Consider the following 21,589-nt stretch of genomic DNA (forward strand, 5'->3'; position numbering starts at 1 on the left):
CTATGAAGCCCTTTGATTTGTAGTTTGTCGTGGCACCAGAGTGCTGCGGTACAGAAGCTTAAATATCTGACAAAACTACAAATCCCAGAATTCCATGGCATTGTGCTATGGCAGTTAAAGCAGTGTCAAAATTGCATTATTTCTCCAGTGCAGATGCAGCCTAACTCTTACACAAGAGCCAAACAAATTGATTGATGAAGAAGACAGTTCTGGGTAAAGAAAAACAAAATGGCAGCAAGTCTCAGGCTACATCCGCACTGCAGAAATAATGCAGTTTGACACTGCTTCAACTGCCTTGGCTCCATCCTATGGAATTCTGTCACAAGAGCTCCCTAACAGAGAAGACTAAATATCCCATAAAACTACAATTCCCAGAACTCCATAGCATGGAGCCATGGCAGTTAAAGCAATGTGAAATTGCATTCTTTCTGTAGTGCAGATGCAGCCTCTAACAGGCCAACGGATGAGTGTTATCTCAGCTTTCCCTAAGATGGAGGTCAAGTTGCCTTCTGGAAAGCAGTTCTCACAGAAGAGAAGCCAAGAAGCAATCAAGTCACCATAACTCTTGATTTTGAGGAACTTTTAGATTCTGTCAGTCAGTTTCCTCCACTATTCATTGACAAATGATCAAATTGCTGAAAACCAGATTTTGGAAATGCAGCCACACATCTGCACCTTGCCTATCAGCCTTGAAACCAGGCAATGTTGAAGACAAAGTTCTGCAGCCCTTGTGCCAATGCTCTGTGGTTCAAGTAATGAATCAATGCTGTAAATATGCTACTTCAATATGCAACATCTCTCACATTCTCACAGCTCAGCAGGCTAGGCTGAGTAACACTGCAGAGAGTGAGAGCATGGAACAATCTGCAGTTAATTATTCAGGGGCATATTCAAAATTCATGCATATAAAATGAATTTATATTAAGGAACATACAAGCCTCTTCATGCAATTTATCGTATTCACTTGGGGCTTACACCAATGCTTAAATAAACCTCTTCCCAATCGCATACCAGCATATGGTGTCCAGCATCCCCGTAGCATCCACTGCAGTGTTGTGAAAATGTCTGCTCCGGCTCTAATACCTCACTCTGTTCCGCTCCTAATTTCCCACAATGCCTAAAAGCAACATTATCTTGGGGCATTGTGGGGAATTTAAATGACAGCCAAGACCCTTCTTGCCCACCACCAGTTATAAGCCGCTCTGATAGCCTTTAGGGCTGAAGGGTGGGGTATAAATACCATAAATAATAATATAATACAGTAATAATAAAACTCCACCTGAGGGCACCAAGGATTCTGCCCTATTCTTACAACCGTAGTAGGTTTGTGTGACCGATGAATAACAACAGAGCTAGAGATATAGAAGCAAGCTTCAGTCCATATACATGGATGGTGCTATATAAACAACAGCAAGAAGTCTTAAGATGGTGGGCTGCACAACAGTAGAAAAACACCACCACACCTACTGCAGTGGTGTCTAAGTGAAGCCTTGTTTCTTCCCCCTTAAGTGCACTATGACAATTCTCTTTAATGGGGGAAAGTTGAATTTGTAGAGTTATAAATGAATTATAAAGGTTTTGTAAAACTCATCATCCCTAAGAATGCTAGTCCTTACCAACATCATTCTATGGGGCTCTATGGCTCTTCAAGCATAGAGCTTATGGAACACATACACTCTGTCCCAAAGAAATCCTTACAAAACACAAGTTCGCTCGCCACACATTTCCAAGTCATTGCTGCACAGACATCCAAAGTAAACAGAGATAACCACAGTGTGAAGAGGAGGTTTGAACAGTGAACCCATGACCTCTCTGAACTGCCACAGTGTGGTGTCGCCACCACACACCTCAAATGATGGCACAGAAAGCTGCTTTTCAACACTGGATGTTTTTATTAGGCCAAACAGGATGCAAACAAGTGATCTTTTCAATTTAAATGATGCTATCTCCCCTCCTCTTCTAAAACCATGTGCTTTAAGACAATAAAAAACATCCTCTTTCTAAACCAATCTAAATTAGGATCTATTCCCATGTGCCAAAAAATGACATGCTAGTTTTCCATGTTAAAACATTTTACTTTTATTCTGTTTCAGACAGGAATAACTAAAATGCACAATCCCCCTTCTGCAATATGAAATGGTACAGTACAGTGCAGACACACTGAGGGAGAATAACTCCACATTCAAATGATTTTACAGATGCCTTTAAATATTATGTGGTTCCCCCGAAATCTGTTGTTTCACAGCTGGAGTTGTTTTTTGCCTTCAAGTTGTTTCTGATTTATGATGACCCTTAGGTGGAACTATCACAGGGTTTTCTTGGCAAGTTACTTCAGAGGGGATTTGCCATCACCATCTTCTAAGGCTAAAAGAGAGTGACTTGCCCAAGGTCACCCAGTGAGTTTACATGGCTGAGCCATCATTTGAACCTTGGTCTCCAGGTACAACACTCAAATCACTATACCTCCAACGTGAAATGTAGATTGTCTGGGCAGCAGAGCATGCTGTCCTACCCAGCTGCCAAGCAGACAGGCTCAAGATTTAAGAACAACCAACTGCCAAAGAAAGTGCTAGACAAACATGCCCTAGGGAGAAGAAAATAAGATTTGAGCTCATTATCGCTTAATGCAGAAGAGCCTTCCTTTAAAATCTTAAACCATACACTCAATCAGAATGAGTCAAGACCTAATAAATGGGTTGCTACATTTGTTTTCAAAAGAATGCATCTGCGGGTTCTAATACAAACCAGAATTCAGAGGACCAATGATACGTTACACAGAAAATCCATGACTGGATTGGAAGAGCTATTCGTTTTCACTTCATATATTTATTTACAATTAAATATATAATGTATTTGTTGCTGTTGTTGCTGTTAACTAGCGTCAAGCCAACTTCGACTTATAATGACCGTACGAATGAGAGACCTCCAAGTCCCCTGATCCTCAGCTGCCCTGCGAAGGTCTTGCAGACTCAGAGCTGTAGCTTCCTTGCTTTATTTTCACATAAAAGCAGTTGTGTCCTCCCTCTCTCACTCCCCAAACAGGGAGGTATGAAGATGGGCTGCATAACCCTTTCTTTGACCAAAATCACTTCTGCAAAGTATTATTTACTTAAGTCAGGATGAATAGCATGCATGCATGTGTGCATGTAAGTGGGAGTACACATGCATGCAAATGAGAAACAGGGACGTAATTAAATGCAACCACAGATTAACAAAAAAGGAGTACAAACCACTATCTTGTGCATGCACCTGTATGTTTTATAATCCCAAATACACTGAGCCCATGAACTGCCCCCTTCCTCCATTGAGGTAGCAATGTGAGCGCTACACAGATTGCTCTGTCTAATCACAAAACGATGAGCAGAAGGTTAGCAAGACACACCAGACAATGACAAAAATATATCCGCCTAATCAGTTATTTCAAAATCCCTGAGGGATGAACAGCAGAAGGGCCCCATGAAACTAAGTAGCAGTCTGCAACATGTGCAACAGACCAGCTATAAATCAGGATTTCTAAATAAAACAGGACTGTCAAAGTTGGACAGATATAAGATGCTGAAAAACCAATTTGGAGAGGACAAAACACATTTGTTGCCATTCTGCAGACTTCAGTTTCAGCTGCACTAGAAAAGCTAGGCAAGTTCAAGCTGATTTTAAAAGAAGAACTGACACCTTTGCAGCCTCCAGTCCCAATGAACATGAGAGGAATCAGGAAATCCCAGCCATCGTCCCCTCCCCAAATGCAAACACTTCTGTGTTGCTAAATTCAACAGCTCCTAAAGACAGGCGCACATGTGCATCCATCCGAGCTGCACGCACCTGGAAGCACTTTTGCTCACAGGAAATGAAATGCATGAGATCCAATATGGTGTAGTGGTTTGCGCATTGGACTAGGACTCAGGAGACCAAGATTCGTATTCCCGCTCAGCCACAAAAACCCGCTGGATGACCTTTGGCAAGTCACACTCTCTCAGCCTCCTCAGGGGAAGGCAAGGGCAAACCTCCTCTGAACAAATCTTGCCAAGAAAACCCTGTGATAGGTTCGCATTAGGGTCGCCATAAGTCTGAAATGAAGGCACACACACAATTTATATCCTGTTTTAAGGAACAGTATCAGAGCTGTTTGAACATGACAATATTCCCTTGCAAGGAAAGCACTGTATCCGTAATGTGCATCTCTGTCCAGTCATCACTTGCAGCAATCGAACATATGGATTTGGACACTACTTCTTAGAGAGGAGAGTTTCCCACCAATGGATCTTTTCCCTTTGATGCAACTTGCTGGAGGCAGCACCAAAGGGAAATAAAACTTTGTGCAAAGGGGATGAGTCTTGCCAGAGTGGTCTGGGACAAAAGAGACTCATAGTATGAGAGAATGAACAGAAGTGATGGGTTGCCAGGGGGAGGAGGCTGGCCAGTTGTATTACAGACAGGACAGTGGAAACACAGAAAGCTGCCCAGCCAAGGCTCCCTCAGGCATAGTACTGTCTACTCTGGTTGGCTGGGAGTGGCTCTGAAGTCTCCTCTCTGACGCTAAGAGGGAACAGACAGAGGGAAACCTGGAGCATTTTACATGCAGAGTAAGCGAAAGTGATGGAGAGAGAGAGGGGGGGAGGACTTCACTGTACCTAAACACTAGAGTACTGCGCCTGAACACTCTCTCTCTCTCTCCCCTACTGTATATTCCATACTTTTTCTATCTATATGCATATTATATATACATTTTATATATATATAGTACGTAATATATATATATATATATATATATATATATAATACTATATATATATAAATGTATATATAATAGTATGCATATAGATAGATAGATATTACATAGTATATATTGCATACACTATATGTATGTGTGTGTGTGTATATATATATATAGAGAGAGAGAGGGAGTATGCAATATACAGTAGGTTTTATATATCTATATACACAGAGAGAGAGAGAGAGAGAGAGAGACGTACTATATATTGCATTCTCTATCTATCTATCTATCTATCTATCTATCTATCTATCTCCTTGAGCCCTGGGGAGAGGAGGAGGAGGAGGAGGCGGAGGAGGGAAGGGGGTCTGGGGTCTCACCGGGGCGTGGAAAGAGAAGGCGCACTCGGCCTTGTAGACGCGGTCCCCGGCCTTCGGGACGCGGATGGTGGGCATGTAAGGCACCAGCAGCTCGCCCACGTCTCCCGAGGCCGCCGCCGCCGCCGAGGAGGAGCCCATCCTCAGGCCCCCCAAAGAGGGCCCTCCGCCGCCGCCGCCGCCGCCGCCGCCGTCCCCCTCCGGAGACCCCAGCAAGAAGGCGCCGCCGCCGCCGCCGCCACCGCGCTCCATGCCCAGCAGAAGCAGAAGGAGAGGCCCGGAGGAGGAGGGAGGCAGGGCAGCAGGGGCTATTTTTATGCCGCCGCCGCCGCCGCAGCAGCAGCAGCTGAGGAGAAAGGGCCAGCCTCCCTCGGAGAAGAAGAAGGAGGCCTCCGAGGAGCCACGCCCGAAGAGTATGAGATCATGGGGGAAGGAGGGCACTCTGCACATGCTCAGAGGCAGCACCCGTTCTGGCCCTGCCTTCTCCTCCTCATCCCAAAAGAAGTGGGAGGCAGATGGCCAAACAAAAGCTTTACAAAACCAGCCATAGAGTGTATCTGCACATGCTCAGAGGCACCCATCACAAACACTCTGGCGCCGCATCCTCCTTGACCCAAAGGAAGTGCAACATCATCATCATCATCATCATCATCATCATCATCATCAAATGTATTTCTATCCCTCCCTCTACGAAACGAATTTCAAAATGCCCGTTCCCAGGCCCTCAGCCTCCCTCAAAATGCAACGGAATTAAAAACTTCACACATCTTTAAAAGCAGCACTAGAAATACAAATCTAAACTTAAAATAGGCTTTTAAAAGCCCCTGTATAGACTCTGCTCTGGAGTACATCACACTGGGCATGAAAGAGAGACATTCAAGCACATCCCCCCAACAAAGTGAGTCATTGCGCAAATGATTATCACACACAACGCAACAATCACACAAAGGACACAACAATATCAGACATGCATTGTCACGGAAATCCCAAAACTAAAAAGATGCACATTAATGCTTCTTTGTGACCGCTTTAACGGCAGGTTTTGTGCAACATCCTGTGAAATCTTTACGCATAATTCCACAATCCTTTCCATGGTATTCACAGGATAAACCCCTGATTTCCATGTGATGAAGTCCTATGAGGCCCTTATCACACAGAGGCACTTGCCATCGGTGAAACGTTCCTGAAGCGCAAAGCTGCGATAGCCAGTCACACTTCTAAATCGTCACTGAAGCGTCCTGCTTCTCTGCCATCCTCAAAGTGTTTATGGAGCAGCCATCTCTTCAATAACAGAGGTTTCCATTATTGAAGAAATGGCTTCTCCGGAGACGCTTTGTCGATGGGAGAGAAGCAGGACGCCTCAGTGATGAATTAGAAGCGCAACCAGCTATCACACCTTTGTGCTTCAGGAATGTTTTACCAACATCTTAGCACCTCCATGTGATAACAGCCCTAGAGTTGGAAGAGACCGCAAGGGCCATCCAGTCCAAGCCCCTTCTGCCATGCAGGAACTCTCAGTCAAAGCATCCCTGACAGATGGCCATCCAGCCTCTGCTTAAAGACCTCCAAAGAGGTCTATTGTCAAACAGCCCTTACTGCCAGGAAGTTCCTCCTCATGTTGAGGTGGAATCTCTTTTCCTGGACCTTGCATCCATTGTTCTGGGTCCTGTTCTCTGGAGCAGCAGAAAACAAGCTTGCTCCCTCCTCAATATGACATCCCTTCAAGTATTTAAACAAGGCTATCATGTCACCTCTTAACCTTCTCCAGGCTAAACATCCCCAGCTCCCTAAGCCTCTCCTTGTAGGGCATGTCAATCCATGCTTCTTCTTCGTCCTCCAGCATGACTCTATGGGCAATGTCTGGCAGAAGTTGCATCTAATAGAGTCACACTGGGAGACCTATCAAGGGAGAACATATTAATCAAATCTGCAAACGTCAAAGGCGCAAATGTGGAGGGCTGCCTAAAGCGAGTTCTGCTTTCTCCCACATCCAAATGTTGGTAAATTCTGATCAGAGTAATGAACTGAAACAAAATGCTCTCTTCTTTTGAGATTTGCAGATTGTCATTTTACCTCTTTCTTCCATATCCAGATTCTACAATCTGATACATTCTGGACAGAAGTGGACTAAAATTGCAATTCAGCCCCAAAGTAGAAACAGGTGGCCTTTGATCTTGAGGAAATGCTGCCCTCTAGTGCTCTGAGTCATTACCACATGCACCTTTGGGATAAAGGCAATTACGGTATATATACTCTACTATAAGTCGAGGGCAAATTTGGGGGCCAAAATTGTGGATTTTGCTATGACCCGTGGATCAGTCGAGGGTAAAATTTAGGGGCATATAGCAAAAGGATCTGAAGGATGAAGCAAAGCAAAACAACGTTAATGAACTTATAAAATTCCAGCAGACGTAGCTCTTTGTGCTTACTCTTAAGACTGGATGGATGAGAGAGTAAAGGGGGTTGGTGCTTCTCATATTATGCTCTTGCTTTTCACCAGGAGATGGTTCCTTTGAGTTAAGAGACAGGATTTACACTGACCTCAGGGTTTTTTTGGGAGGGGTCAATTTTTGAACCTATTTTTCTAGACTTATACATGAGTATATACACTACTTAAACCAAAATTTCAGGGATCACGTGGTTAAAAACCCACCAAAGTAGGTAAAAACCACACACCATGATACCAGGCCGCACATTACACAAAATGTGACAGAATCCAGGACAGTGGCACTGAATTTGGGTTGCATTTTTTCAAATGCTATCTCAAAAAACAACAAAACAACTAACTTTTCTACATATAGTAAATTAACACAGTAAAGAATCTAATGAGGATCTCTCCCTGATGGCCTTGTATACCATCAGCTCTTTTTATATAGGGCACTGTTCAAATAATTGTACAACCTGACGTGATACATTCAGAAATTCTATTCCCTCTCTCATTGCGGTTTCCATTCTGATACCGAAGACTGTGTAAGTATAGTTATTTGTGTAGCCAAACACACACACACAGCAGCAGCAGACTTGGGGAAGCCTCAAGGCCTGCAAAAATACAAAAATGTCTTTAGGAAGGGAAAATCTTTGTCTACAAGGTGAGAAACTAGAGCAGAGCATGGATGAAATGGAGCATCTTGAAAAAAATCATGGTTGGGTGCTCACCGAACAGGAACGCTTCACACTTCAACTTTTTGTTGCAAGTGCCCCTTGTTCTGCCTATCAAAATCTTCCCCGACCTACTACCTTCTTAACTTGCTATTTATCTAAGGTATTTTATTTCTCTGTTTAGCCAAGAATAAACTCCCCAAAGCCTTTTGTATGTGCTTTCAAGTCACCTGTCAGCTTACAGAGACCCTATTAACCTCACAGGGTTTTCTTAGGCAAGGAAGAACTCAGAGGTGTTTTGCCAGTTTTTTTCCTCTGAAATACAGCCCACAGCATCTGGTATTCATTGGGGGTATTCCATCCAAGTACTAACCAAAGGTGACCCTGCTTAACTACCAAGATCAGACAAGATTTGGTGCCTTTAATGTATAGAAAGGCTTTACTCTCCCCCCCTTTTTTCCCTTTGCAGATAGTTGATTCACCTTTAGTCCCTGCCATCATGCTTTATTGTTGTTGTGTGCCTTCAAGTTGTTTTCAACTTACGTTGACCCTAAGGCAACCCTATCAAGGGGTTTTCTGGGGCTGAGAGTATGTGGCACACCCAAGGTCACCAGTAGGTTTACCTGGCTGAGCGCAGAATTGAATTCTTGTCTCCAGGGTTCTCCAAGTTGTCCAACACTGAACCACTACATACTGGCTTTCTTGTTGTTGCATGCCTTCAAGTCATTTCCAACTTATGACGATCCTAAGAGAAACCTATCAGGGTTTTCGTGGCAAGCTTCTTCAGAGAGGGTTTGCCATTTCTATCTTCTGAGGCTGAGAGAATCACAGAATCGTAGAGTTGGAAGAGACCACAAGGGCCATCCAGTCTAACCCCCTGCCATGCAGGAAATCTCAATCAAAGCATCCCCAACAAATGGCCATCCAGCCTCTGTTTAAAGACCTCCAGGGAAGCTACATCCCCAGCTCCCTAAGTTGTTCCTCATAGGACATGGTTTCCAGACCCTTTACCATTTTAGTTGCCCTCCTTTGGACACACTCCAGTTTCTCTACATCCATTTAAATTGTGGTGCCCAGAACTGGACACAATATTCCAGATGGGACCTGACCAGAGCAGAATACAGTGGGAATACTACATGTTCAATCTGTGGTCTACTTGGACTCCTAGATCCCTTTCACATGTAGTTTCATTCAGCCAGGTGTCCCTCATCCTATATCTGTGCATTTCATTTTTCTGCCCTAAGTGCAGTACCATATATTTCTCCGTGTTGAATTTCATTTTGTTAGCTTTGGCCCAGCTTTCTAGTCTATTCAGGTCGTTTTGAATTATGATCCTGTCCTCTGGGGTATTAGTTATTCCTCCTAATTTGGTGTCATCTGCAAATTTGATAAGTATGCTCCCAATTCTGTCATCCAAGTCATTGATGAAGATGTTGAATAGCACTGGACCCAGGACAGAGCCCTGTGGGACCCACTGGTCACTTCTTTCCAGGATGAAAAGGAGCCATTGTTGAGCACCCTTTGGCTTCAGCCAGTCAACCAGTTACAAATCCATGTAACAGTTACTTTGTCTAACCCACATTTTACAAACTTGTTTGCAAGAATGTCATGGGAAACATTGTCAAAGGGCTGAAATCGAGATATACTATATCCACAGAATTCCCTTCATCTACCAAGCTGGTAATTTTATCATAGAAAGAGATCAGATTTCTCTGACATGACTTGACCCATGCTGACTTTTTGGGATTTGGAATTGCCTTCTAGATGTTCACAGACTCTCTGTTTAATGATCTGCTCTAGAATCTTTCCTCGTATTGATGTCAGACTAACTGGACGATAATTGTTGGGATCCTCTTTTTTCCCCTTTTTGAAGATGGGGACAACATTTGCCTTCCACCAGTCTGCTGGGACTTCTTCTGTTCTCCTGGAGTTCTCAAAGATTATTGCCAGTGGCTCTGATATTACATTTGCCAGAGCGTATGACTTGCCCAAGGTCACCCAGTGAGTTTTGTTGGGTGAGCCAAGATTCAAATCTTGGTCTCCCAGTGTCCTAGCCCAATGGCTAAACCATTACACTACACTGACTCTTACAATCCAAAGAAGGTGTGGCACGCAAGGGAAAAGAGATAGGGAGAAGAGGGGAAAGTTGATTTCATCAACAGTTAAGTCCCAGCAGGATGGAGCTGTCCTTTGCTGCTCTTCTCTTCTCTAGCAGATCAGGGCAGTGGCAGGTGGACAGAAGGGCTCCTGATATTGGCTTGGCCCAGGCATGATCCCATGATCCTGTCTATAGTATTCTTTGAGGTAGCTTAGGTTAGTTAGACTCACAGAATCATAGAGCTGGAAGGTTGAAAAAAATATGAGTAGCTTTTGCTTAACATTGTGCCTGTTAACTAAGACTCTAATGTCTCCCTACTCCAGCATTACCTGGAAAATTGGTCTACCCTGCAGTCCTTCCTAAGCTATTTGATGTGGGAGACTTACAGGGCAGTTTTCCCCAATGACCTTACGAAGACAAAAGGTGGATTATAGTCGACCATTTTAGCTTCCAGGGGACCATATCACATCCAGTAGACCAGAAGTGCTCAAGTGATGATGGTCTGTGGAGCAATGCCAGTCTATTGGCTATTGGCAGCTGGTCCATGCTGCATTTCCAGAGGGGAAAATGGTAGTAATTAATGGACACAAATATGATGCTGGTCCCTGGCACAGTGAATGGAAAACACTATTATTCTTTTGCCAGAAACTACTAATTAAAATTCATATCCCCAGATGTAGAATAAAACAAGGATCTGTTTCACAGGCCTACTTTGTGGTGCAATTTGAAAATTAAAACAAGCTGTACAAATATAAGTCCCCAGATATGACTTTCCCCCACAATTTCAGATGTACACATTAGTCTGCTGGAGGAAACACAGTGAGTATGGATTGATACGGCCCCGCAGATTTGGAACTCTCTTCCTGACGAACTCCACTCTGTTACCTCCCTTGACCTGTTTAGGAAGAGACTTAAGACCCATGTGTCTTGACATCTGTTCCCCATCATATATGCTGCTTTCCTGCTAGTTCTGTCTTTTGGCCATGGTTTTTATTCTCTGTGGTTTTATTGTTTTTAATTTTGGAATGTTTTTATGATGTTTATATACTGTTGTTCAAATTGTATAATGTTTTATATCCTAGTTGTAACCCACTTTGATCTCTTTTGGAAAAGCGGGCTATAAATAAACATTATTATTATTATTATTATTATTATTATTATTATCATACATGCATTGTAGCAAAAACTTTGGCCTAAATCATGAGATGCAAAAAGGCCATGAAATATTAGGCTGTAATAAATGTGTTCCTTTATAAGGAACTCTTTTGGTCAACTCTCAACTCTTAAATTGAGATATAGGGGCGACTCATTGGCCTGTTACAGACTGCCAAAATAAAGCTGCTTCGGGTCTCTTTGGAGGTATGCTGTTTAAATGATGCATGCATCCTAAGAATCTGAAAGCTGCACCAAAGCTGCACTCCAGTGCTTAGGAATGGAGTGTGGCTTTGGCACAACCTCCGGACTCTTAGGACCCATGCATCATTTAAATAGCATACCTCCAAAGAGACCCGAAGCAGCTTTATTTTGGCAGTCTGTAACAGGCCATTGATTCAATTGGACTTGCAAAGTAAACACTTATATAAGTCACAGTGATTCCATTAGTCCATGCTAGTTGGGACTAACAATAGAATTTAGTCCTTTGTATATTTTTCAGATGTTTTAAAATCCATTTTAGCAAGATAGTAAAATACAAAATTACTACAAAGCTATAGCGGCTTGATGCCACTTTAACTGCCATGGCTCCATTTTATGGAGTCATAGGGATTATAATCCAGTGAGATAATTAGAATTCTCTGCTAAAGAACTCTAGTCAAGAACCTAACTACAACAGCAGAGTTCACTAAGTATTTCACCAAACTACAGATCCCAGAATTCCATAGGATGCAGCCATGGGATTTAAAAGTACAGGTAATATCAAATTGCTGCAATTGTGTAATATAGATACAGGCTCAAAATGTGCTTTTCACCTTAGGTAAATTACAATTGTCTGTATTTCGTGTCTTCAGAGAGAAAAAATGCACATGGAATCATACCTACCTTACAGACACTTTACAGATGTTTTAGGGAGATAAAATGCTCCATTCAGCCACAGCAGTGATCTATGGTATTGTCCAATAGAAAAGTCCTTTGTTGGCCAAAGATGTCCGTCTTCCAATAAAATGGAAGACTCTGAACCTAGTGGATAGCACAGAAGCTCCGAAACAAATGTCTATGACCACCTACAGTATAAGGGATTAGTGATGTGAGGCAGAAAATCTAGATGCTATGGAGCTGCTGTGTTCTAAGCCCGTTTGGGTGAAAGTATTGATGATTTTTAATATAGCTCATTTTAAAGGTATGTCTGCTTTTTTGAATTATCACTGCTATTTAGAATGTACAACTGAATCAGCCATAATGGAGGTGAATCCACAAGGACAGATTTGGTAAAGCTTCTGCTCATTTGGTTCATTGTGTTAGGCCAATAAATCTGCAAACCTCTATGTACATACTTAGAAATAAACTAAAATTACTGAGATTTACTTTTGAGTAGCCAAGGTCAGAACAGTACTCTAAGAGGTACTTGATTAATGAAATGAATCTCAAATGAGTCAAAACTCACTTGGTCCATGGTGTTAGATGACTAGGGCTGTAATTCTCTATGTACAATACAACTCCTGTATGTGTGGTACCAGGGTTTCACTTACTTGCGTCTGAAAAAATATGTTCTTTCTAGGCATTTTCTAAGTCCTCTAGCAGAAGTTGACCACTGAGTCACACTGGAAGACCTTGAGATTCCTAAAGCAGTGTTCTCCCTAAGAGGCTCTAGGTCCTCCAGCATGACTCTATGCTCAACGTCTGTCAGAAATCACCCATTTCAATAAGGTTCACTATTATCCATCTTTCCACAGTAAGTCCAGAAACGTAAGCCCCGCAGATACAGATACAGTACAGGTCATACTGTACATATGGGGGAGTAAACTCCACTAAATTCACTGATATTTACTTTTGAGTTGACATGGACAAAACTGTACTGGAAGAGGTACTTGAAACATCACAGAAGGTTACTGAATCAGAAGTATTTATTGGAGTTTTAATTTTTTATATATATATATTACATAATTCGGATGCTTTCTGCAGATTCACACTTAGGACAAGAGACGAACTTAGTTGTCAGGTGTTGATTTAGGAGAATAATCAATCATATCTGTGCCAGTGGTTTCATAGTGAAACCATGGTCCATCCCCTCTTTCTCGCATGAGCCGGCGGGCTTCCTTTACTTTCCTCCTATTAAAGAATCAGTAAGAGAAGATGGTAAATGAGAAAAGGGAAAGGAAGATGAAGAATTAGTTGTACATTTTAAGTAGTACAATTTAGAGGCTCTTTTTCACCCAAAAGAGACTAATAAAATAAATGAAATCTTCATTAAAACATAAAAGCCAAACAAACAAAAACACAACAAGAATGTCAGGGCCAGCACCCAACCAATTACCCGTCCTCTTAACAAGAGACCAATTCAGTTGCCCAAAACAGCCTAGACATGTTATCTGTTACTCAAGCCAAAGAGAGTCAAGTTCAATCAAATATAAATGGGGAGTAATTGATTGAAATAAATCTGGCAGGCTGAGAGTGCAGTCCATCAGGACTAGCCTGGAAGAAGGAAGAGCCCTCCCTCCAATCCATCTACCTTGGTCCAGGCCTTAGAGGGAGAGAAGAACCACTGGACCTCATCCCCTTTCCCTCCATCATTCCCTTCTCCTTTTGTTTCGTGTCTTTTAGATTGTAAGCCTGAGGGCAGGGAACTGTCTGATTAAAAATAATATTGTAAGCCGCCCTGAGAGCCATTAGGGCTGAAGGGCGGGATATAAATACCTAAATAAATAAATAAATAAATAAGCTACTTAACATTTGTATGCATATACTCACTCCCAGCTATCAAACTAAGGTTAGTTGACAATGTCAAAGCCTTCTACATAACCTTGTACAGTGAAACACATGGAGAAAGCAAGCATAAACAAGAATGTACAACTCCGTAGCCAAGGATACTGGAAACTGCAAATGCAAAAAAGGCTTCCAACACTCTACGTAAGGAAGCCTGGTTCACACTAACCTTTCTTCCTATGACTGAGTATTTGCACACATGATTGTGCAAAGAAGTGGGCAAAGCAAAGTTCAAGGGAAACATGCATCCCCCCCCCCCCTCAGTTGTTTTTGCAGCTTCCAACCACCCCCCAACTCCTCCAAAATGGCCTTTTTCTGGGGAAAAGGATGAATTGTGTCTCCTGGAAAGGCAGTTCATCTTTTCAAAAGGCCATCAAAAATATTAATTTTTCAAAACTAGAAATGAGCTTCTGACCAATTCCATTTTTCTTTTTGGGCAGTCTGTGTGGTCCTCAGATTCAAGTACTCAGTTAACAGAAAACTGCCCTCCCTGCCATCCCACTGAAGTTCCTCAGCTCTGGTATGAAGGCACAGTTTTTGTTCTGTGATGCTCTTAAAGGAAGAAATGTGCTTGAAGAAAGCAGTAGATCTCTTTGTCCTCCTCAACGGTTGGTAGTCCCATTCTCAGTGGTAAAGCCAACAACAACAATGTTTATTAATTAGCCCATGGGCCACCTCAAAATACAACAAATATAACAAAACCTCTATAAAAGCACTCTATATAAAAGGTTAAATAAAAAGGATATAAAAATGCAGAAGTAAAAATATAAATACAATAGATAATAATACAATAAAACATTTAATATCTATGTATGGGGAATGGTGAAGGCTATATTTGGTTTGGTTTTGCTGTTAACAGTAAACCATGGTTTCACACTACATAAAGGAGCAATAGTAAAACTCTCACTTCACTTCCTTTTGTGTACCAGGGGAAAAGATCAAAAGAATCAGTTTTTGGACTATGCATTTCTTCATAGTGTCTGAACCCAGAAACATCTAGATCTTGTTCTTAATTATTAAACAAACCACAGTTTGAATATCACAATAATGGTGGTTACTAATCAGAAACAAAAAAACTTCTGATTTCCTCTAGATAGCATCATTGCTCCTTCACAGAGTGCAACATTTTTCTTTTCGTGCAACCTGGGCTGTAGTCTCACTGCTTTGGTAGCTGAGTGAGGTCAGACAGTGATCCTGCATGAATTGAATGTATGTTCATTAAATCTGGTTTGGCTACTTGTGGTTATCACAGTAGTAATACATAAGCTTGTGTACTCTTTTTTTAAAGTGTGTGTTTAGTACCTGAATGAAATAAACGAACTTGCAGTGGTAAAGCCAGCAAAGAGGTAGGCGGTTATGTTGGGATCACTATCTCTCAGGCTCTGGCCTCAGCCAAGCCCAGGTGAGACTAAGACCAGGTTCTAGCAAGTTGTATTATTTAGTCATGGATAATATTGGTGCTGTACAGACCGGTGCAAAGCACCGGCCTGCACGCATACTAGGGTTGCCTCAGGGCATCCTTTCCAGATGCCCTGCAACCCTAGTATGTTGCCGCAACATTGTAATGGCGGCGCCCTTTCTACATGGTCACCGCCATTACGTCATGGACACGCCGCCTCCAAATGGGGTGGCGCGGATGTGACGTCTTGGCACCGCTGAAGGGCGCTTGTGGCGCCCATTCAGCGGCGCCAGAAGGAGCTCCATTTCAGATCTCCTTTGGCCATGCGTATCGCTGGTGCGGCCTTTAAACAGCCAAGCCAGCGATACAAAGAGAAAGGGGCCAAGTGGCCCCTTCCTCCCTTTCCCTGCCGCCATCAGGGTGTCCTTGGGACTTGAAGCCCCAAGGACACCCCTTTCCAGGCCGTGGGGAAGCGGCCTTTTGCCACTTCCCCACGGCCTGGAAAAGCGGCAGATCGGGGCCTCGGAGCTGCCGCTGTGGCAGCTGAGGCCCCAATCCATCGGGGAAAGGGGTGGGTGCAGGCCGTCCCAAAGAGGCAGTCTGTATCCCATCACAGTCAAAAGTTTGGAATTCTGCTCCCTTTAAATCCAAATCAGTTTCCCTTAAAGAATTCTCCTTGAAATTAATACACAAATGGCACTCCAACCAAGGGGCGAAACAGATGGTCAAAAGGAGCCGGCTTCCTGGCGGAATGGGGATGTGGTGTTCAGACAGCAGCATGCCCCGTCCACCAGGAAGCACTGCACGTGCAGCAGATCCATGGCATTTGGGCAGCACGGTGTTTAAACTGGCCTTACATATGCCACATGGGGAGGACTTTTAATGAAAGTTCATGGGCTTTTTTCCCTAATGGGGCCTACAGTTCAAGAATGTGCTGCCCAGAGAATGTGGAATATTTCTATTTGGAGTTTTTCAATGAATATACAGTCTCCCTTATCTGAAATGCTTGGGACCAGAAATGTTTTAGATTTGGGATTTTTTAAAATTATTATTTCGGAATACCTGTATTTGCATATATGTACACAATGAGGTAACTTGGAGATGGGACCCAAGTCTAAAGACAAAATTCAATTACACTTCATATGCACATAGCATGAAGGAAAATTTATACAATATTTTAAATATCGTTGTGTGATATTTGTGTACAGTTTGTGTACACTGAGCCCATCAGAAAGCAAAGGTGTCACTATATCAGCCACCCATGAAAATAGTTTTGGTTTTTGGAATATTTTGGATTTCAGAATTCAGAGCTGCCTTTGAGAGAAAGGCAGGGTATAAATCCTATAAATAAATAAATAAATAAATAAATAAATAAATAATAAAAGTGCCAGATAATGGAGATGCAATCTGTGTTACTGTCAGGGTACCCCTGTGGTTCTCCTGTCATGAATTGTTGCTTGTTATACTTTGTTTGTATAAAAATATAGTGAATAATGTTATAGTTGGGGAATGCATTGCTGTTGTTGTTGAAGAAATAGTTTTGAGTTAATTGCTAGGAATGGGAGGCAGGGCTGGTGGAGGGAAGGAGACAGACACAGGACGTTCCCACAGTTTCAAGGTTGCTCTCTTGGCAAAGGAATGAGAAGGAGGGGGAATGAGAAGCAGCAGGGGTTAGGTATGAAAGGGGTTATATGTTTGTGAGTAGGTCTTTGAAGCCAATTCTGGCAAACATTTGTCTACCATGTTGAGCTGCTCAATAAATCCTTTCTGGTTTACCCATGAAGCCTGGTTATTGAGTAAGTTAGAGACGGGGTCATTACAAATACATTGGCTTCTGTTCAAGGCTTCCTGGTATAGACTTACCTCCCTTGAGACAGAGGGCTGGATTAGATGATGTTTTGATTTCCAACCTAACAGATGACTGTGGTCTACAGACTGTGGCCATGAAGTTTAATGAAAACTCATGTCTAAGCACCTCAATATTTTTTTTAATGGAAGAAATAATGGTGATTGTGGTGGTGTCCATGTGTTCAATGCAGCCTCTCTTAACATTTTTACCCCGGAAGAACTCTTGAATTAATTTTTAGATCTTAGGGAATGTTTGCATAAAAATTATTGCATCTACAGCTTCAATACTTTTTTTTCATCACAATCTCTTGTGGAACCCCTAATGACCTTTTGCAGAATCCTAGAGTTCCAAAGAATGTTTGTTGAGAAACCCTAGTTTAATGCATTCCACTTCCACTTCATCGTGAAGTGGAAAGACCTGGACAGGGTTCTTGGAGGATATGCTGGTGAAAGAACCTGAAGATACATCTCAAGATGTTCAAAAAATGGTTGTTGTGGAGTTTTTTGTCAAAAAGCCTTATGCACTGCAGCTTGTGTATACTCCTAGGGCCTCAAATAAAAATTTAGACATTTCTATACCAGATACTATTGTATTGTATTGAATTGTACAGTGCACCCGCGTCATACACATATGCTGAAAGCCGCACTGGGAGAAGGGGCAGTGCTTCTCATAAGGGATAATGGGATGCGTGTGCACTGCTGTGCCACCGCACCGCAACGTGCACGAGCCCCATTCACTTAAATGGGGCTCGAGCATAGTTGGAATTCCCTTTACGCGGGGTAGTCCGGAACGTATCCCCTGCGTAAAGGAAGGGCAGACTGTATTGTATTGTATTGTATTGTAAACCATGTATTGGTTAAGTGAAAAGTAGGTTTTCAGGTTCAGCCAAGCAATTAAAACTTTGCACAGAGCACAATGGTGGTCTACACATTTGCCATCTAGGGACAAACCTATTAAGTAGGAAGAGGCTCATCACCAAAAACTGACCACTGAGTTATGAAGTGGTCATAGCAACTATGAACACAATGATAGCATGAAGTGGTTGCAGTCTGCATTAATGGAGGGATTACTGGCAGAAACACAGAGATCTTCAAGCTCATTCAAGATATGAAAAGCCCCAAAGATGAAATGACACTTAATGCATCTATTAACTGGCTGCAACAGCCAGGGTGGGGACAGGAAGAGAAAAAAGAAAATGTTGCCCAAATCTCTTAACTATGTGCCCTTTACAGTTTCATCTCTAAGTTCTGCCTTTGGCTCAGGGCTGAAGCCATAGATCACTACTCCATAAAGCTGTGAAAACAACCAGTAAATCAGTTGACCTACCTTAAATCAAGTTTCTCTGCTTCAATGTGAACCAAAGCCATTCCCTTTTCATAATCCTTCTCAGGGGGATCAAGGATATAGCAAGCAATCCACCTAGTTATGGGATGCTGGAGAAAAGAAAGAAAAAGGGAAGCATTACTAAAGTACTGTGTATATCTGGGCCATCTTGGACTTGCATCAGTGAAGCCTTAAATATAGGTTGTTTGAGTTGAAGGGCTGGCAGGGAACATTCAAATCCCTTGAGGATGAAGCTGTCAGAATGAGAACGCTTGCCATCCTGATTATGTGAAAATGGAATAAAGCAGGACAGGGAACTGTGTGATCCATGGGCCACATACTGCCCCAAGACCATTTTTCAGCCCCATGCTACTAAAATCACCACCATTATCCAAAAATCAGAAGAACTGCATCTCAAGAAACCTTCAAAGAGTATAACTCTCCTCTAAAACAAAGTGCCAGGCTTGCCCACATCTTGTTTTAGGAACAGGAACATTTGTTGTTGTTGTTGCTGTTGTTGTTGTTTCATCAGTAGGGGACGATGTGATCGTCAGCAGGTAACTACACATGAATCCAGTGGAAATAGGAGCTGTATGAAGCAAGCTAAGAATAGGAATGGTATCCCTTTCCCATCAAACAAGCAAAATGCTGAACTCTGGACAAACAGCAGATGCAAAAATCAGATTGGGGAGGCACCTAACTCAGTGAAAGAGCGCATGTTTTGCATTCACACTGTCCCTAGTTCAATCCCTAGCATCTCAAATTTGTTTTTTGTTTTTTAAAAAACTAATAAAACAAGTACTCCCAAATAGTCCTGTTGAAGACTTTGAAGGGCTACTGTGAATCAGATTGAGCTAAAAGGACTTCCCTCCCCTATATGGCCACATATCTAGTTTCCAAGATCTCACCAAGCATTTCCCATATGTTTTTTATAGCTGTCTTAACATTCCCAGTCGTTCAGTCTCTCCCTCACTTAAAATCTCAAGAGTGTTCTTCCCAAGACTGGCTTACAAAAGGTTTCCCTTCTGTCCCGTACTCACAGAATAATATTCCCAGTGCTCTGGTACATAACCTTCTGGAATCTCAGCCAATTCAGCTTCACCTGGCAGAAGGCAAAGAAATCAGTTAAGAGCTGTGGGCCTGAAGATGCTTACCATCATAAGAACAATACAGTACAAAACAAGAGTGTACCAGATAGTGCCAGTTACAATGCTTTATTGTCAAAAGATAATAATTAATTCAAAGTTTGCCCTCATCCAATGCATGTTTACTCAGAAGTAAGTCTCACATCCACTGACTTGCATGTAAGTGCAAGCAAAGATAAACAGCCATCCAAAGTGTGATGGGGTGGAGCTTAATGCCAAATCACTTGTCTTTCATGCAAAATCCCAGGATCTTCCAGGCTGGGTGTAGAAGTAATCTCCAATGACACCCTGGAGAACTGATGCCAGCCAGGGTAAACTAAGAGTGGGAAAACTGGGTTTTCCATGTCTGGCTGGACTGCAGACCGCATCATTCCTCACTACAAGATATATTGGCTAGGGCTAATGGGAGATGCAATCCAACCACATCCATCCTTAGTGTAAATAGTCCTGAAGTAACTCATTGGTTGACAATTTGTGGCTGACCTGGTGTTGTTGAACTGCAACTCCCATCATCCTTCACCACTAACCAGGAGATTAGGGCTGGTGAGGATTGGTCTGACTTAATACAAGGCAGTTTCCTATGTTCTTGTAAACAGAAAAACATGGACACTTAAAAATAGGTTTCAAAACTCCATAAATACAGCACTTCACATAGCAAATAACTAACCTGGAATTTTACAGACATATGCTCTATTTTTTCCTCACTTGTAAACGCTCTTTTTAAAAAATTCTCTAGTGACTTTTCTATCGCCCAAAATCAGCAAATCAGATTTAATATTACTGAAATAAAATCTTTCTTTCAGTGTTTTACATGAATAATTCTAAGCAATTCAAGCAGCTCTAAGCAACGTGCAAAAATACTCACCAATAAAGATATTAACAAATGTTACAAGTGCAGCTACTGGTATTCCAGTTAACAAAATATAGAACCGCTGTTTAAAGAAAAGGGAAACACAAGATTATTATATGGCAATATATACTGTATCCTAGATTTTCATCACTCCCCAATACTTATAGAATCTTACCTTCTGCAAACACTGAATCTCAGCTATCTGGCATTTCCCCCCTCCCATATGAATATGATCAGAATCCAAATAACTTGTTTTTTCAAATATTACAAGTCCGTTTTTTACTTTATGCTTGTGAAAAGAAAACATCGATATGTCATTAACTACTATAATTCTCTCTTCCCAAAACCCCCAAAAACTTATGATCTGCTTAGGACAGAGTTGGAATAGAGAGCTGGATGGGTAAAAAGATGGATGTTCCCCCTCCTCAACCCTCCATAGGCTGGATGTTCTTAGGGATACGGCTATGTCTCTCCCAATTGTCCTGGAAGGCTTCATCTGCTCTAAATATTCCTTGATAGGAGAGAGGAAAAGGCTGAGGTTGCTGCCATACTGCAGAATTAACGTAATTTAACCGTGGCTCAATGCTATGGAAGCCTGGGATTTAAAGTTTGTTGTGACATTAGAGCTCTCTAGGTCCTCCAGCATCACTTTTGGCAGAAGCTGACAACAGAGTCACGATGGAGGACCTAGAGAGACCATATTTGAGGCCTCAGAGGGAGAGAAGAACCACTGGACCTCATCCCCTTTCCCACCACCATTTCCTTCTTTTGTGTCATGTCTTTTAGATTGTAAGCCTGAGGGCAGGGAACCGTCTGATTAAAA

General features: G+C 42.3%; 2 protein-coding genes across 3 annotated transcripts in view; both read right to left on the reverse strand.

The window, feature by feature from the left end:
• LOC149317985 (ubiquitin carboxyl-terminal hydrolase 13-like) overlaps positions 1–12,890 on the reverse strand; it is a 98,570-nt gene extending 85,680 nt beyond the window's left edge. The window contains 3 exon segments of the mRNA XM_089513262.1: positions 5,089–5,200; positions 5,202–5,431; positions 12,882–12,890. Coding sequence (XP_089369388.1) covers positions 5,089–5,200; positions 5,202–5,431; positions 12,882–12,890 — 351 coding nt within the window.
• A 433-nt stretch (positions 12,891–13,323) lies between these two features.
• The window catches only part of LOC149317986 (NADH dehydrogenase [ubiquinone] 1 beta subcomplex subunit 5, mitochondrial-like), a 10,226-nt gene continuing 1,960 nt past the window's right edge, over positions 13,324–21,589 (reverse strand). For both annotated transcript variants that reach the window (XM_089508784.1, XM_089508783.1), the window contains exons 3-6: positions 20,782–20,848; positions 19,812–19,873; positions 18,775–18,881; positions 13,324–13,546 (exon numbers count right to left, since the gene is read on the reverse strand). In XM_089508784.1, the coding sequence (XP_089364910.1) occupies positions 13,426–13,546; positions 18,775–18,881; positions 19,812–19,873; positions 20,782–20,848 (357 nt within the window). In that variant the 3' untranslated portion in view covers positions 13,324–13,425. The remainder of the gene's footprint in view (positions 13,547–18,774; positions 18,882–19,811; positions 19,874–20,781; positions 20,849–21,589) is intronic.

This window comes from Sceloporus occidentalis, unplaced genomic scaffold (genome assembly GCF_023333645.1).
Source record: "Sceloporus occidentalis isolate IW3139 unplaced genomic scaffold, rSceOcc1.0.p SCAF_2, whole genome shotgun sequence".
Lineage (NCBI taxonomy): Eukaryota > Metazoa > Chordata > Lepidosauria > Squamata > Phrynosomatidae > Sceloporus > Sceloporus occidentalis.